The 14,845-nt window shown below is 39.9% G+C and overlaps 3 protein-coding genes across 3 annotated transcripts; 1 reads left to right on the top strand and 2 right to left on the bottom strand.

Moving 5' to 3' along the window:
- Positions 1-9: 9 nt before the first annotated feature.
- Positions 10-2,655, bottom strand: LOC111342428 (uncharacterized). Its single transcript, XM_022949503.2, has 2 exons — positions 2,081-2,655; positions 10-407 (listed from the first exon to the last, which is right to left on the bottom strand). Exons 1-2 carry the CDS (start codon positions 2,288-2,290, stop codon positions 210-212), a joined length of 408 nt encoding a protein of 135 aa, XP_022805238.2. The 5' UTR covers positions 2,291-2,655; the 3' UTR covers positions 10-209.
- A 1,130-nt stretch (positions 2,656-3,785) lies between these two features.
- Positions 3,786-6,003, top strand: LOC111342425 (somatostatin receptor type 5-like). The gene has a single exon (XM_022949501.2). It carries the CDS (start codon positions 3,960-3,962, stop codon positions 4,884-4,886), a length of 927 nt encoding a protein of 308 aa, XP_022805236.2. The 5' UTR covers positions 3,786-3,959; the 3' UTR covers positions 4,887-6,003.
- Positions 6,004-8,196: 2,193 nt separating this feature from the next.
- LOC111342427 (uncharacterized) lies at positions 8,197-10,121 on the bottom strand. The gene has a single exon (XM_022949502.2). The coding sequence runs from the start codon at positions 9,201-9,203 to the stop codon at positions 8,682-8,684; it is 522 nt and encodes a 173-aa protein (XP_022805237.1). The 5' UTR covers positions 9,204-10,121; the 3' UTR covers positions 8,197-8,681.
- Between the last annotated feature and the right edge of the window lie 4,724 nt (positions 10,122-14,845).

Below are 14,845 nucleotides of genomic sequence, written 5' to 3'. Positions count from 1 at the left end.
GCTACTGTCATTTATTTATTTATTTATTGGTTAGCCTCGATCGAGAATTACTCTTTTTTAACGTACTTGTGAACACAAACGTGGACATTTCTACGGTAAGAAAGCACGTATAGCTTAACTTATAACTTGATGTTTTCCAACTTTCTCTTCGTCACACCAAGAGTTATAACGCAACACGTCCTTGCGCGTGACAAAGGAACAACGTTCTACTACATGTAAGATATACTTCTACCGAATGACGGTCGAATTGTAGATCCAGGTATCGAATGTCGGAAAGAAGTTTCCTTCAGCTTGTCGGTGTTTCCTTCCAACCCATCGAGCAAACTCTCGCTCTTGATACGTTGGATTGTGGCTCTCAGTTGAATGAACTGCCTTGTGAGGTACTTATCCTGATGCCGCATATCAGCCTGTTAAGACACAGAGGAATTTAGGTTAGTCGTATGAGCATAGTCCCCCACTTCCACTTTGGCGAGTTCGCCCCTGCAGTAAAACAATAGTCTGAACACGACCCCGAACCAAGTGTCTCCTTCTACCGGAGCTCACCCGGTTTCCGTAGCATCAAGCAACCGGGATTGTTGTTAATCCCCCACCCCTGGATTAGATGATGCCGGCTCATGGCAGGTTACAGCCAGCATGTAGTCTACTTTACCCTTTACTAACAGTTCAGAACTAGCCATAAGTATTCCTGGGTAGGGAGGGGCACCGAGAGAGCAAAGTTTCATGCCAAAAAATGAAGTGCAACGATGTGATCAGGCCTCGAACCCGGACCTTCCATCCCCGGCGTCCTGCTTAGGTCGTGCTCAATGTATTCATGTAGAAGTGGCAATAGCTGCTGCTCGGTATTTGCGCAAAATTCCGTATTTGTTGAAACATTAGACACCTCGATATACCTCTTAATTCAGCTGAAGTGACACCTCTCGATATTTGCTTGTTTTCATTGAAAAGTAATAACCGTTACGAAAAAACATTAGATTTCGTTTGCATTTTTTCATGATGTACTTTGATAATGCCAGCCTCATTATACCATCTATGCCCCTCCAAGCTCCAATCCTATTCTTAGGTCCGAAATTTTCCAAACCCAGAACGTTTTCATACAACACTTATCATGAACTTGGCGAAGTGAGATTGAGCGACAGATTGAACTGAAGGTCAATTAGTTTGAGTGTACAAGATACCGTGTTGCTAGTGTGTTTTCCTAAGGAGGTATTCCGACAGCATTTAATTAGCAGTGCTTGATTCGCTAAGAGGATTACGTGATTACGTTATTAAGCTTACCAGCTCTTGTAATAAATCAAATTTTGTCGAACTTTCATTTTCATAATTAGCATGTTTTCGCTGTGAATAACATAACTCTGTCGTTAATTTACACAACTGACGTCTACCGATATTGCACTATTATTCTTTCTGTTTCTACAGACAGACACGGTATTGTCCATGGTTATTGATCATTAATTACTTTTATCGTCATAAGAAAAAAAAATCACCATTATGTCGACTAGTCATGTCTTTCATCTCAATGTTTTTTCAAAACGTAAAAATTATTGCAACAGATTTTGTTCCTCGTTGCGCTTGTATAATATAAGAGTTGCTTTGTTTTTGTTTCGTTGACTTCTTGATCAAGTGATTTGTCTCGGGTATTACAGTACTTCTAAATTATCAGCCGAGTATTTCCACCTTTTTCTAGACAGGTGAAGAAATTTAAAACATAAATTCTAAATTTTTTTGGCCAGGAGATATTTTCCAAGTCTTTCTACGATGTTGATCTGTGTCAAGGCCTTATCTGTGACTATTGTTACATCAAGCATGTCACGGATCGGAAACGATGAAGACTTTCGCGACATTGTAATCAAAACTGCAGAAACATAAACAGCCCCTCGAGGGAAAATAAAAGAGTAAAAAGTTTCGACCTGCCTGATGTAAAAATATACGAGCTTTATCTAAAGCATCTTTATAATTCGAGATTTTACAATTATTTCAAAGAAATACCACATCCACTTCAGCTTCACGTTACCTGATCCGCTAAACAAAATATATTTCCAACACAATTTTCGTAATCTTTAGACGAATTTTTTTAACCTACCAATTCCTTTCGGATCCACAAGATCGCTGCTTCTAGGCGAGCCTCTCTTTCCTCGCTTGTCCCTTCAGAATTAATAACAGGAACAGAATCCGCTTTTGGCATTTCTATTTCTACTTCATTCGACGATCCCGATTTCAAAATATTCCATGTGTATACTTTCATATACGGAAAAGAATGGCGTTTGGCAAACTGAAGTCGTTCTTCGTCCATCTCTGTGTATGTTACCCAAAAAGGCTAGGTGTTCTCCGCTAAAAGTTGATGAATTTAGAAATACTATCGTGGAGAACTTTGTTTTTTTTTTTTGCTTGGAGTTGTCAAGTGAAGAAAAAGATTAGGTCCATAAGAGGATTTGAGCGAGCACGTTCCTCACGCCGCTATTGTTTATATTCAAGACACTGGTGGTTAACATTTGCATATGGAAAGCAAAACATACTAGGCGATAGGTACTGTGCTTGACATCTGTCGCTAGATTATAATCTTTTCATTACCCAAAAGGGAGGCCATTGTGTTCATGGACTGTCTGAATTACGAATGAATACTACTCGAAAAAACCTTGTGAAGGAATATACTCAGTTGCTCCTAGATAATAAGTTGAGACTCACAGAAACCGAATTCACAGGTTTTAAAAATCATTTATTTATAACAGTGAAGTACAATACAATGTAGTTACTTCGCATCACCTGTCGTACATTGATTGAAGACTTGAAAACGAGTGCGGTTTTGAACTGCTTTCCATTAAGGCCTGATACACTTATGCATTCGTTGATTTTGGGATGCCAATTGAATTTGGTAAAACACGCTGAGCCCATGCGGCACTTCGGTGCAAAAGAAAAAAGATGGAATCAGTTATACCCGCGCTAGTTCTATTATTTTTCCATTTCTTAATTGATAAAATTCCAGCAAAAAAAAAAAAAACAAAAAAAAATGGTACCCTCCACATTTTGATTTAAGTGAAAAAACACTCCACTCATTTACGTCAAAATTACCTCGACCCTTGTTAATTTGGCGGATTTGATTCATCGCGTTCTGACAATTCTCACATTCTACTTCACTTGTGGCTCTGAACTACTTGAGAAAATTTTCTTTTCAGTTCTCTTGGGGACATTTAATCAGTCCTGCTGTCCTGTTTGCTTTTGTCTTCTTATTTGTTTGAGTTTTTCGGTTGGGAGTTTTTGTTATGTTTGTTTCTTTGTTTTGCTCCTTGGAGCTTTTCCTTCTTACCCAGTCTACTTCGCGGACGGGTGCACTGGTGCGCTACTTACTCACGTTCTCCTCTTAGCGGCCGCTAAGCCATCTCTCTCTCGTGACGGTTTGCCCCTCTGTTGATATTTTCTCGATGTTTCCGCCTTTGCCAACCAAATATCTATCTTCTTTTCTCTCTCTCTCTCTCTCGCTCTCACTCTCTCTCTCTCTCTCTCTCTCTCTCTCTCTCTCTCTCTCTCTCTCTCTCTCTCTCTCTCTCTCTCTCTCTCTCTCTCTCTCTCTCTCTCTCTCTCTCTCTCTCTCTCTCTCTCTCTCTCTCTCTCTCTCTCTCTCTCTCTCTCTCTTTCTCTCTAGTCTCTCAGACTTCTGAGGTTCCTCCACTCACATCATCAAAATGACAAAATACTATTATTACTCAGCTTCTTAAAGTTAATATTTTAACGATTGCCTTAGTGATAAGAATTCAAAACATTTATTGCTTTTTTAAGCACCCAATAATTACGAAAACCACAAAATAATGGTTTCCTAAAATAGCAGGAACTAAAACGGTAATTAGCATATGATATCATGAAGGAGACTACAGTTCTTGTTCTTCGCTTGGCCATCGTCCTTTGTTGCTGTGTGCATGGCAGCTGATATGCCATGATTCCTAGAGTTTCTCCCTCAAACCTAGAAAATGAATGGCTCTATTGATTTTACTACCGCAAACAAGACTACCGAAATTCGTCAAGTCTCAACTTTTGGTCTTACTACGTTCCTTATCACAGCGATTTTTCTTCTACCGGCTGGTATCGTTGGGAACGTAATGGTCATTTTAGTGGTGAGAAAGAAACGATATCTTCGAACCAAAACGAACTTTTTACTTGCAAACTTGGCGACGTGTGACTTGGTGTCAAATGTTCTTGGATACACATGGGGAATAGCGAGAGCTTTTCCCATTCCAAATATTACACTTGGTGTCATAATTTGCAAGATTAACTCATTCTATCCTGCTGCATCTGGGTGTTCTGTACTAATACTGACTATCATCGCTCTGGAACGCTATGGCGCCATTGTGAAACCTCTCAACAGTCGACGCAAGTTGAAAAAGCGGACCCTTCGCTATTTCATCATAGCCATTTGGATCTTTACCATAGCCGCAGTGATTCCTTTGGTTTACTTTTCTGACTACAATGTTAGCTCGACTTACGAATGTGAAAGAACTTGGAGTATAACTGCCAAAACTACATTCTGGACAACTGCGTTTACGATTTTCATTGTTGTCCCTCTTCTAGTTATGTTATTCTGCTATGCTCATATTATACGTGCGCTGTATTTCGGAGCTAGGATTGTGCCGATGAATATCCCAGCTGAAGTCGATGCCAGGGAGAAGAAAAGGGTGATAAAAATGTCCATTATAGTGACTGTTGTGTTCATTGTAGCCTTCACACCGTTTGTAGTTGTGAAAGAACTTGAAATGCGAATTCCTTTATCGAACGCAGTGAAAGTGTTTTCTCTCTTATCTGTACTGCTCTCTTCTATCTTAAATCCATTCATTTATGCTTTCCAAAGCTCTAACTACCGCCAGGCCTTCAAAGAGATCATATGTGTATTACAAAGATAGTTGTCTGAAATGTTATAGACTCAGTGAAATGTTATTTTGTCAGAAGTTTCAGATTATATTTTGATATCTGTATTAGCACTACGATGAAAAGTGAATGAAATTATAGATTTATAAAAAAGATAATTAAGAGCCATTTACTCGAGTATAAATGCCAGCTCTTCAAAGCGCAAAACAAAAAATTAGAAAAAAAAAAAAAAAAAAAACTGGGGAACAAATTGATTTAAATTATTTCAGTTCATTTAGGATATAGTAAAGCCAATATTCTTAAGTCGTGACTCGGCAACAATCAAAATGTCGCCCACTTCCTACTCGCGTAATATTTTTAATTGCAAAGAAAGAATATATTTTATATGATGAAATATTGGTACCATACGAAAACGTCAATAATATCTACCGAGCAGTTATTTATTTCCAAAGTCAAGAAAAGTAATAAAGTAAATCGATAAATCGTCTGTCTTACGAAACAGGGTCATTTCCGATTGCGACGGCTGTCATCCTGTTCCTTTTTCGTCGGACGATCCACGTTTAAGAGTGAGTCTATATCGTGAGACAAACGTAGATGTTTTTATTTATTATTATGACACAATGAGTGACTAGAATGATCACCACTCCCAAGTACACGATTTTTTTGAATACTTCAAGTTTTGGTGCTGACGAGTAGAATGTTGGGCTCATTTTGACACAGAGATGAATGAACTGTTATGAATCAGGTAGATTTTGATGACTGCAGAATGTAGCGCTAACTTCAAAGGTGGCTAAGTGTGGGGTAATCACTTAATCGAGACCTAAAAATAAGAAAAAGAACAAAATAATTGGGTTCATGCACCTCTAAATTTATTTTCGTAACCAATACACAGTATTAAAGTCTAACTTCTCTAAAAAGGACACCAAAGGGGACATAGCGAAGTGTTTGTATTAAAGAAATGTTCATGTTATAGAGAATGACTTCACGCCTTCGATTTTTTAGCGACCATGGTATTTTTACCTACAGACTATATGATTGCTGTATTTGGTATTGGCTCTCAGTTTATCCTGTTACCGTTGTTATTAATTTTCTTAAGATCGGTGGGGTAGCCATGCATTTGTCTACTTAACAAATACATTTCATGTTGCCGTGTACCTGTTCATTCATCAAATACTTTTGCTCACGTACGATTGGTCTAAACGCATCACTTGATCGAATTATGCCGCTACATTTTTAACTGGGAAATATCCGGTGATATTCCCCATGTGATATTCCAAAATTTTCAAACCTTAAGTCCATCACGATTAAAGTCTTCGTTTCAAATTTGATACAAGGTGAGAGAGTGTTTTGCTGTTGCCACATGTAATCATACCGAAGAAAGGACATATTTGTATTTTCATGAATCGTGCCATAAATTTGTTAACTGAAAAGAGAACAACCCACGCATGTTTGAAGGATAATAAACACTATAGTCTCCATTCTGCGGGAGAATATGTACCCTTGAACATTAGCTGCTCCTCGAAGCTCGCAGTTTTCCTCGAGCTTCGCACGCGGTGAACTATTCATTTATCGGGGCAGATAATGGCCGCGGACAAAACTCCAAGAATATTTTTAGGCTAAATGGAGACGATTGTTTCTATAGATCTCGGCAGATGATGCCTAAATGTGGTAGGAACAAAATGGTGGCTGACACGAGGGTGAGCCAAGTGCGTTACTGATATCTACAATTGTACAGACTCACAGCATCTTGGAACCTGTTTGTTTCATAGTTAAAACGCAAATTGTTGTTAATGGTGACGTCAACTCTGCGTCTGTTCTCCAACAGATCATAAGTAAGACTTAATCAAAATGCTTGTTTTTACTTCAGCTTCTCATATAAAACCTTATAATACCTTCTTCGGGATTGTGGTAGTAAAGGTGTGCAACCATGCGACCAACCCCCACCCCCCCCCCCCCCCACCACGCACCCCGAGTCTCTATGGAAACATTTTATTACTCCAACCTCCACGAAAAGAGATCCAAATTCCCCAAATGGCATCTGAGAATTTCAAAAAGCTTCTTCGATTGGGTTGCGAACGGAAAGGTCCAATCGTCGACTACTACTGATTACACCAGACTCGCAACGTGATCGCATGCATCAACTTTCAGTCAACACGATTTAACTGGACAGACAATCAAATTTGACCCCTTTGTTCCCTACGCAAACTGACGATTTGCCACAATTTGAACAGAATTAGGGCCTCCTCATTAGAAATCTCTCTCCTAGAGAAAACATCTTTTTGCGGCCAATTGTCAAAGCTTAACCTTTGACAATTGGCCGCCAAAGCCCAGCTGCGTGCAAAGATTCTAGCGACAAATTTACCGTCTTACAATTCTTGCCTAATCTGTAATTAATGCGGAAACACATCCGGACCGGCAGTGAAACTTTAGAGTTTTCTCGATGAAAATCGCTTTGTCATTATTATTTTAAATTTAAAACCCACTCGGCTGAAAGGTTTTACTGTTTTCTTAAGCTTCCTGAAATTTTTGGCTGGGTATAAGATATATGATCACCAGAAATTGAATTCCGTTCAACGAATCGACTTTCTCCCGTGTATGTATGAAAAAAAATTGTATACTCGGTGATCGATACGAAGCCAAAAATCTCCAAGCGATTATTTTCCATCAAAAAAATCCCAATCGTAAAATCCATAGCCATGAAAAAGTAGGCAATTCAGTGTTTTTACATAGATTTTTGAACTAAAAGCCAAAAGATGCTTTGAGTTCTTTAAATGAATGAAACAAAATATGGTATCGCGCAGGAGTCCCATTACTAAGTAATGGGCTCCTGTTGCGCGTGATTAGCAGATTCAGTTAACAGAGGGAAACACATCTTGGGAGCGTTTTTTCACTTTGCTGATAGGCCAAGATACTGAATTTTGCGGCAAAATAACGTCCAAATACGTTGAATGTTGTTGGATTTGCATTTATGCTCACCGTGATTCTGAAAGGAGAGAACTCAGACGGTGTTAACTGAATTAGGACGAGGATCTCTTGTTACCACCTAGTCCCACTTCCCCTCCCCTCCCCTCCCCCTACCGTGCGTATCTGAAACTGTTATTGTTGCCGGATTGTTGGGATGACGTTACTTCGTAGATATGAACTTCCGAAGAGAAACCTGAGCGTAAAATAACTCAACACTACACAATTGTGATAAGCGATGAGTGCGTGGTGATAAAATTTCCTCCTTTTCTGAGTACTTGGCATCGTTTCTCTTGTCACAAGGAACTCTCGTGAAACCCACAAGAGATCATCGATGACTTATTGACCGGCATATGTCAATCAATTAGCGTGACGGTTCCAAAACAAGTTTTGCAGGAAATTTATTTGATGATCGCCAACAGGATTTTACACTATATTGAACTTTTACCAGTATGAGTATCCTAGATTCCGATTTTCAAACACGTTTACGATCTGTACTTATAAATAAATAATACGCAACTTGTATTCACAGACTAGGTTCTCCACATGTCTTAGACCCGATGTAAATACAGGCCATGTATTTATCATTGATAAGGTTACGTTACCAAACATTCTATGCCTACGGGCGGTGAAATGAAAGCCAAAGTAACATGGCGAAACCTTGGGAAAAATGTTTTATTCTCCTGTTTTAGACCTAGGTATACTTAGTGGAACGTGTCTTTTGCCAGCTCTGATTACGAGACAACGAAACATGACATCGTGGTTTGTACTACATTTTGTCTCAAAAGACAATGGGAGCTCCTTTCGCCATATTTTATGACTCCACTTAAACGATCGTTCATGTAATATATGTCAAATTGGTAAAAACTTCACATCGAAGAAAACCTTTGTCTTCCTTTCTGTCCTAATTGAGTCGGCTCCTTGGCTTGCTGCCCTGGGCTTATGCCATTGTGCTTGCGTAGATCTTCTAACGCACCATATGAAAAACTGTTCGGCCGCAAGCAGTTGTCTTCGCCACCTCTGTAGACTTCGTCACAATAATTTTGGGTCAGGGATTTTGCGAGCCATGTTAGATATTTCATGCTCTCCATTACGGCTTTGATGTGCAAACGGAAGCATCCCTCAGCCGACGTGGGCTTTCCTGTCGTCAATTCTTCCTTGATATCTAGAAGCATGTGATAAGTTCCGAATAGCCCCGAGTCCTCCAATTCTTTTCCAGGCTTTACCATAGAATTATCAGTCGATGTCGAGCATTGGCACTTTCCAGATGGAAGCTCATTCTCCTCCGGGATGTCCACAAGTCGATGGGGCACCAATACTGTGTTATTCATCTCATCTATCGCTTTGAAGAATTCGTTAAGGATATCTGGTAGATTTTCACGGCTTGCCATTTTACACACTCACGAGAACTGCGCGATGGAACTTCAAGACAACTATGTTTTCGTTTGAGTGACGTTGACGTGACCTTGCTTAACTTTGTATGAAGTTAACCTTAAAACAAAACTAGTTTTCGCGATCATCGGCACACTTTTGCCAAATCAACCAATGATGACAAGGTATTGCTCCTTACACCAGGAATACCGTGACCTTCGCTGTCTCGAGTTACTTCTTTAAACACAGAATTTCTCTTCACCACTTTGAGTCTTAATTATTGTTCTGATTGGGAGAATTTGAATGAAACGCGATACGGATCTCTGTGGGTGTTGACGGTTGTCAGTTTGGCTACAGTTCAACGTGAACCAACACTACATGCTAGGCTTTGATAGTCCCATTCTATGCCATTTTGGATTTATATAAACTCACTATGGTCAAAATGAATGCTTACAGTCTCGACCTTCACACACGTGAGTTCAGAAATGTTCAGCGTAGAAATAGGTAATCTCACCTACTCGTAAGTTATCTCAGTATGTATCATGGTTTTATTACCCTCGCACAACACCCCTTTGGCTCAGTACACAGCAATTAAACGTTGCAACCGTCGGGGTTTCCTTGTTTAATTTGTGTCATTTACAACCACCTACGGTGGAATATAAGCTTCTCGAGATTTCTGTTTACTTCACAACCACTCGTCACGCAGTACTCGTCACGTTTGAACATGTTTTCACGTCAATCACGCAGTGCAAGGGCTATTCAACTCATTTTTCTCTACCACACCCCCAAATCCTCCTTCATCTCCACCTTTTCCTTGCCCCCACATTGTGCGCCGGTTATCCAAGAATTAAAAGCTCTTTTTTAGGTTAAAAGTTTCTATCCACTTAGCTGTCTAGACAATCACGACAGATCAGTTAGCCACCGTGCTAGATAATGTGTGTGAAAATCTTGGAAGTATAAGACAAAAATGCACTAATATTTTTGATATTTACCGCAAATCCGCTATGCCGGGTTCCGGTTTCTGATCCAGGGGGTTATGGTTTTACGTGAATGTGACTGTGCTAAAAGGAGGTAAAAAAACAAAGTCAATATAACTGACCCTACTAAGCAGAATTTCGACCTTCTTTTTTTCTTTGTCTTGGAACGATAACATTAATGCTAGCGTTGCTAATACATGCTTTGCTACTTGCTATGAGATCTTTTTTACGTTAAATGAATTGAACAAGACAGAAAATAAAAGGCAAAAGCGTTCTATACTTAAGGGAATTATTTTTAACGCACTTTTAAAAAAGAAGGTATAATATTAAATGTGATTATTCCACATTGATAATCAACCAAGAGATTACACTAAGATTACGTTTTCCCAAATTAAATTTATTTTGTCGCCTCAAGTAGATTAAAGGTGCAAAAAGATCCTAACGGAAGGCTTACAGAGGTATTTCAATCTAGTTAACCCCAAAGTAATAGCCGGGAGGTCAGCTTTTTACCAAAGTATTTAGTTGCAAGTTCATAACAAACTATAAAACACGAATAAAGATAAGCGGGCATCTGGAGTCAAAGCCCCCGTCTAGATAGTGTCTTGTCAATTTAGGATGTTTTTCATTTCAATAAGATAACCATAGCTACTAACATTTGCCGTTCTTAAGCTAATAACTCTCTTCCATGAGGATTCGAACGCCAGACCATCTAATTTCACTGATACGATCGAAGGCCGCTGATGCTCGGTTCATTATCACGTAATAAACAACTCTCTTGTATATTCGTCTGCGCGTGGATATCACAGATAAGTGCAAAACTTACAACCGTAGCTATGAATATGATTATTTTAATACTCTTCGCGCTCATAAGACGAAAATATGAGCGAAATTGTTTCTATAATTGTATGCAGCCAGCCCCTAAACACTTTATAGTAGACATATTTTTATCTGCCATCTATACAGTTACTTGTTGACACTGCTGAGACCCAACTTTTGTCTGTTTGGGATAATACGACTGAGGCACGTGCATCTGTGATTTCTTCTGTATTTTCATCCTCTTACAACGATTTCCTTGATAGCAACAGCAACTATCAATACATGCAGACCTACTATCGTACCCTAAAAACGTAGAACCATGGTGTTTGGCTAAACGAAGCGTCATAACTATGCAATACATCATGCTTATTAACAGAAAGGGTGAAAACGCACTTTCCTGGTCTAAAATTAATTGACCAAAAGACGGAAACAGCCGAAGAAACCTTAATGATAGAACTGTATACGGTTGAATTGAAACCTGAACAAGAATCACTGCGTAGGTAAAACCTAAGGTCATCTTTTATATTCCCGATGTCTTCCGAAAGGAATGCCCAATGGAAGGCTCCATTGTGGATAACGAGCGGAGCCAACAGGCAGATAGCATGATAGCGTCTCTAGCAAGTGAACTATAATTAGCACTTTTTGTTTTTGTTGACGGATATAATTAACCTAAACAGCTCGAATGAATCAAAATAATTTCTCTCGATTACGTAAATTGGTGAAAAACATTAGCAATAACTCAACAACATAGCATTTTAAAAATCATCAAATGATTTGATCGATGCATGTCAGCTATTTTCACTCTCTTATGTTACCAGGACACTAGTATACCATTTATGGCAGAAGCTGCATTTTATAGCATGCATGAAATTTTGATCTTGATCGATTCAAATAACTAGACAGAGAAAAAGTTCGTTTGTTTTAACGCTTTCCCTGGATTAGAATTCTGTTAGCATTCAAGGCTGTTGTCACAGTTTTACTCCAGAAAAAAAGGTGTTAAATGAGTTATCATTTTGGACTCTCTTTGGTGAACGACAATCTTGGCCGTGTGGCAGCCATATTAAGGGCATTTAAAGCCATAACGAGATAAGCAATTGTACACAATCTCTGTCTTAAAACAGTGATGCGTCTAGGACAGTTATTTCCTCTTGGATCGTCCTTCTTCTTTTTTTTTTTTGCAGCTCTTCTTGGCGAGTCATTTCTCTCTTTTCCCGTTCGGTGATGAACTTCTCTGTTGCCGCCATTACTGATTTCTCAAGATAGTGATGGGAGATAAGTGTTTTCGCTGCACAAGCTGCACCTCCAGCCTGCCGAAACATGACAATGCCTGTAGAGGGACTTAACTTCCTTTGTTGGGTTGGACTGTTGTATCATGGGAACGTCTAAAGAGTTTTGTCTTATTAACAGTCTACCGACATCATCCACGCTAACCCTTCTGCTCTCTGCAAGCGGCGACCGAGATGACGAACGTGCGCGGAGACACGGCGAGTTATGAACACTGTCCAGCTCGAGACTCTTTTGTTTCGATTTGAAATCTGATGAGCCATCATGAGACTTCTTAATTTACCATCTGCCAGCGGTTCCTCATCCTGATTCGACTGGCTTGAATGTTCTTGCCAGTTGTGGTATACTCCATCATTTTCATGTTTTCCAAGTCAGACTTGATGATTGCCGTTCCTTCTGAAATCGTCTCAGCGCGCTATCGAGTTCCGGTGACAGGGTACCAATTTGCTGCAACGTCTTCCTTGATTTTTCTCCTAAGAGTTGGTGTAAGACTTCCACCCACTATCGCCCTATGTAAATTTTCTGAGAATTTTCTCCTGAGATTTAGTGATTTCCTAACGGGAACTCGACTCGAGCTTTCCAATTCAGATCCAGAAACTGTGCCCCCATGTGAAAACGTCTGGGCACGTTTGCGCCCAGTACAAGGCGACAAATATACAGCCACGTCTTCTGAGAATTTTCTCTCAATGCTGAGAGATCTTTGAACTACATCAGGCAGGTGTGGCTTACGGATATGTGCTACGTTCCCTTGAGCTTCGGAGTTATGCGCAAATCTGCTTGCAGGCCAACTGGCTTTTATTTCTGAGTTGCCCTTTGCTGCTAAAGTTGGTGAACTTAGGGTATTGTTGTGTGTGTTGTTGTTAACCGCGTTATTTTCTTGTAAAACCATTCTGGCTGCCAACAAAGAAGATTTTCTGTGTCGTCTGATGTCGTTAATGGTTTCCTCGGCGATTTGTCTCTCGCGACGTATATTTTTCATTTCTTTGTTGTGTTCTTTTTCGAATCGCTCAATCTCCATCTGGAGCAAGTTGTCCTCATTGGCATTGAGACGCTTCGCTTTTTCGGCCCTCTTTGAGAGAGTCAAACTACTCGCATACATTGTGATCAGCAGCTCCTGAACTAGACTTTCTCAAAGTCCGTTTTTATGGGAGTCCAGTGGGGCGGAATACGCGATTCCGTAGCTCGTTCCTCTGACTTCGTCGCTCGTCCCTCTGACTTCGTCGCTCGTTCCTCTGACTTCGTCGCTCGTTCCTCTGACTTTCGTCGCTCGTTCCTCTGACTTCGTCGCTCGTTCCTCTGACTTCGTCGCTCGTCCCTCTGACTTCGTCGCTCGTTCCTCTGACTTCGTCGCTCGTTCCTCTGACTTTCGTCGCTCGTTCCTCTGACTTCGTCGCTCGTTCCTCTGACTTCGTCGCTCGTTCCACTGACTTCGTCGCTCGTTCCTCTGACTTTCGTCGCTCGTTCCTCTGACTTCGTCGCTCGTTCCTCTGACTTCGTCGCTCGTTCCTCTGACTTCGTCGCTCGTTCCTCTGACTTCGTCGCTCGTTTTTCTCAAAGACTAGCATAAAAAGACGACTTGGGGCGAGTCTGCTCCTAAACTTGAATCCCTAAGGACATTTACTTTTTTTTGTCTTGTTGGTTACTCAACAGAAAGCAACAAGTGAATCCAACTTGGCAAAAATCAACGCAACCGTGTACAAAACAAGTGTACAAACTCTGAGAACGGAAAATACATAACATAACTTACTATGCTAATATCGCAGACTTTATGAAATTTCACGAGTTGTTGTTAAGTGTTTTGAAATGAATTTTGCAAGGCAAACATCTAACCGTTGTATCTTAGTATTGCCTTTTACATATAAATTTATCGGCCTCCTACCACAATATAATACAGTAACGGACCATGACACTACATAAATAAAAAAAAAAAAAAAAAAAATTCTGTGTATTTTTTTCTTTTCCTTTCAACATGTCTTCTTCTTTCCGAAATTTTTGATTATTGAGGTAACCGAATGTAATCACTGTCTTGTCTTGTTTTGAATTGCTGCCTCAATTAAAGTTGTCCTGATAATTAACATATATTAAATCTGCAGCTAGCTGAACAATGAGTGATACATTTTCATCGATCCTTTAATTACTTTCTCTGGCGGGACAACACCTCTGATACCGGGTAGTCAGTGTAAAATTAGCCAGAGTTAAGCTTGTTGTACCACCATGGTATCCCTTCCTATGTGCTGTAACTTATAGTCTCTGGTGATATCAGAGAAGTATTTGCTCTCATTGGTCAATGATTCACGATCTACGCAATGTCTTGCTCCAATATGCCTCGCGAGTCGATAGTTTGCCATGTAACATTTTCAACGTGGTCTCATTTTATATTCTTATGAAAAAAGGAAACAAACTGATTTGCAGTGACAAAAATAAATAAATAAATTTTTCTTTTGTTGAAAAGATGATTACCGACTATTTAGAACTACGCAAAAACAGCGTCTGTCCAGGTTCAGCGAATGCTATGGAGTAATCGACTTTTCGGCCTCTTCTACAGAGAACACTGCTATGAAATAAAGCATATTTGACAGTAAACC

The sequence above is a fragment of the Stylophora pistillata genome, chromosome 2 (genome assembly GCF_964205215.1).
Source record: "Stylophora pistillata chromosome 2, jaStyPist1.2, whole genome shotgun sequence".
Taxonomy (NCBI): domain Eukaryota; kingdom Metazoa; phylum Cnidaria; class Anthozoa; order Scleractinia; family Pocilloporidae; genus Stylophora; species Stylophora pistillata.
This window is presented reverse-complemented; position numbering and strand designations above follow the sequence as displayed.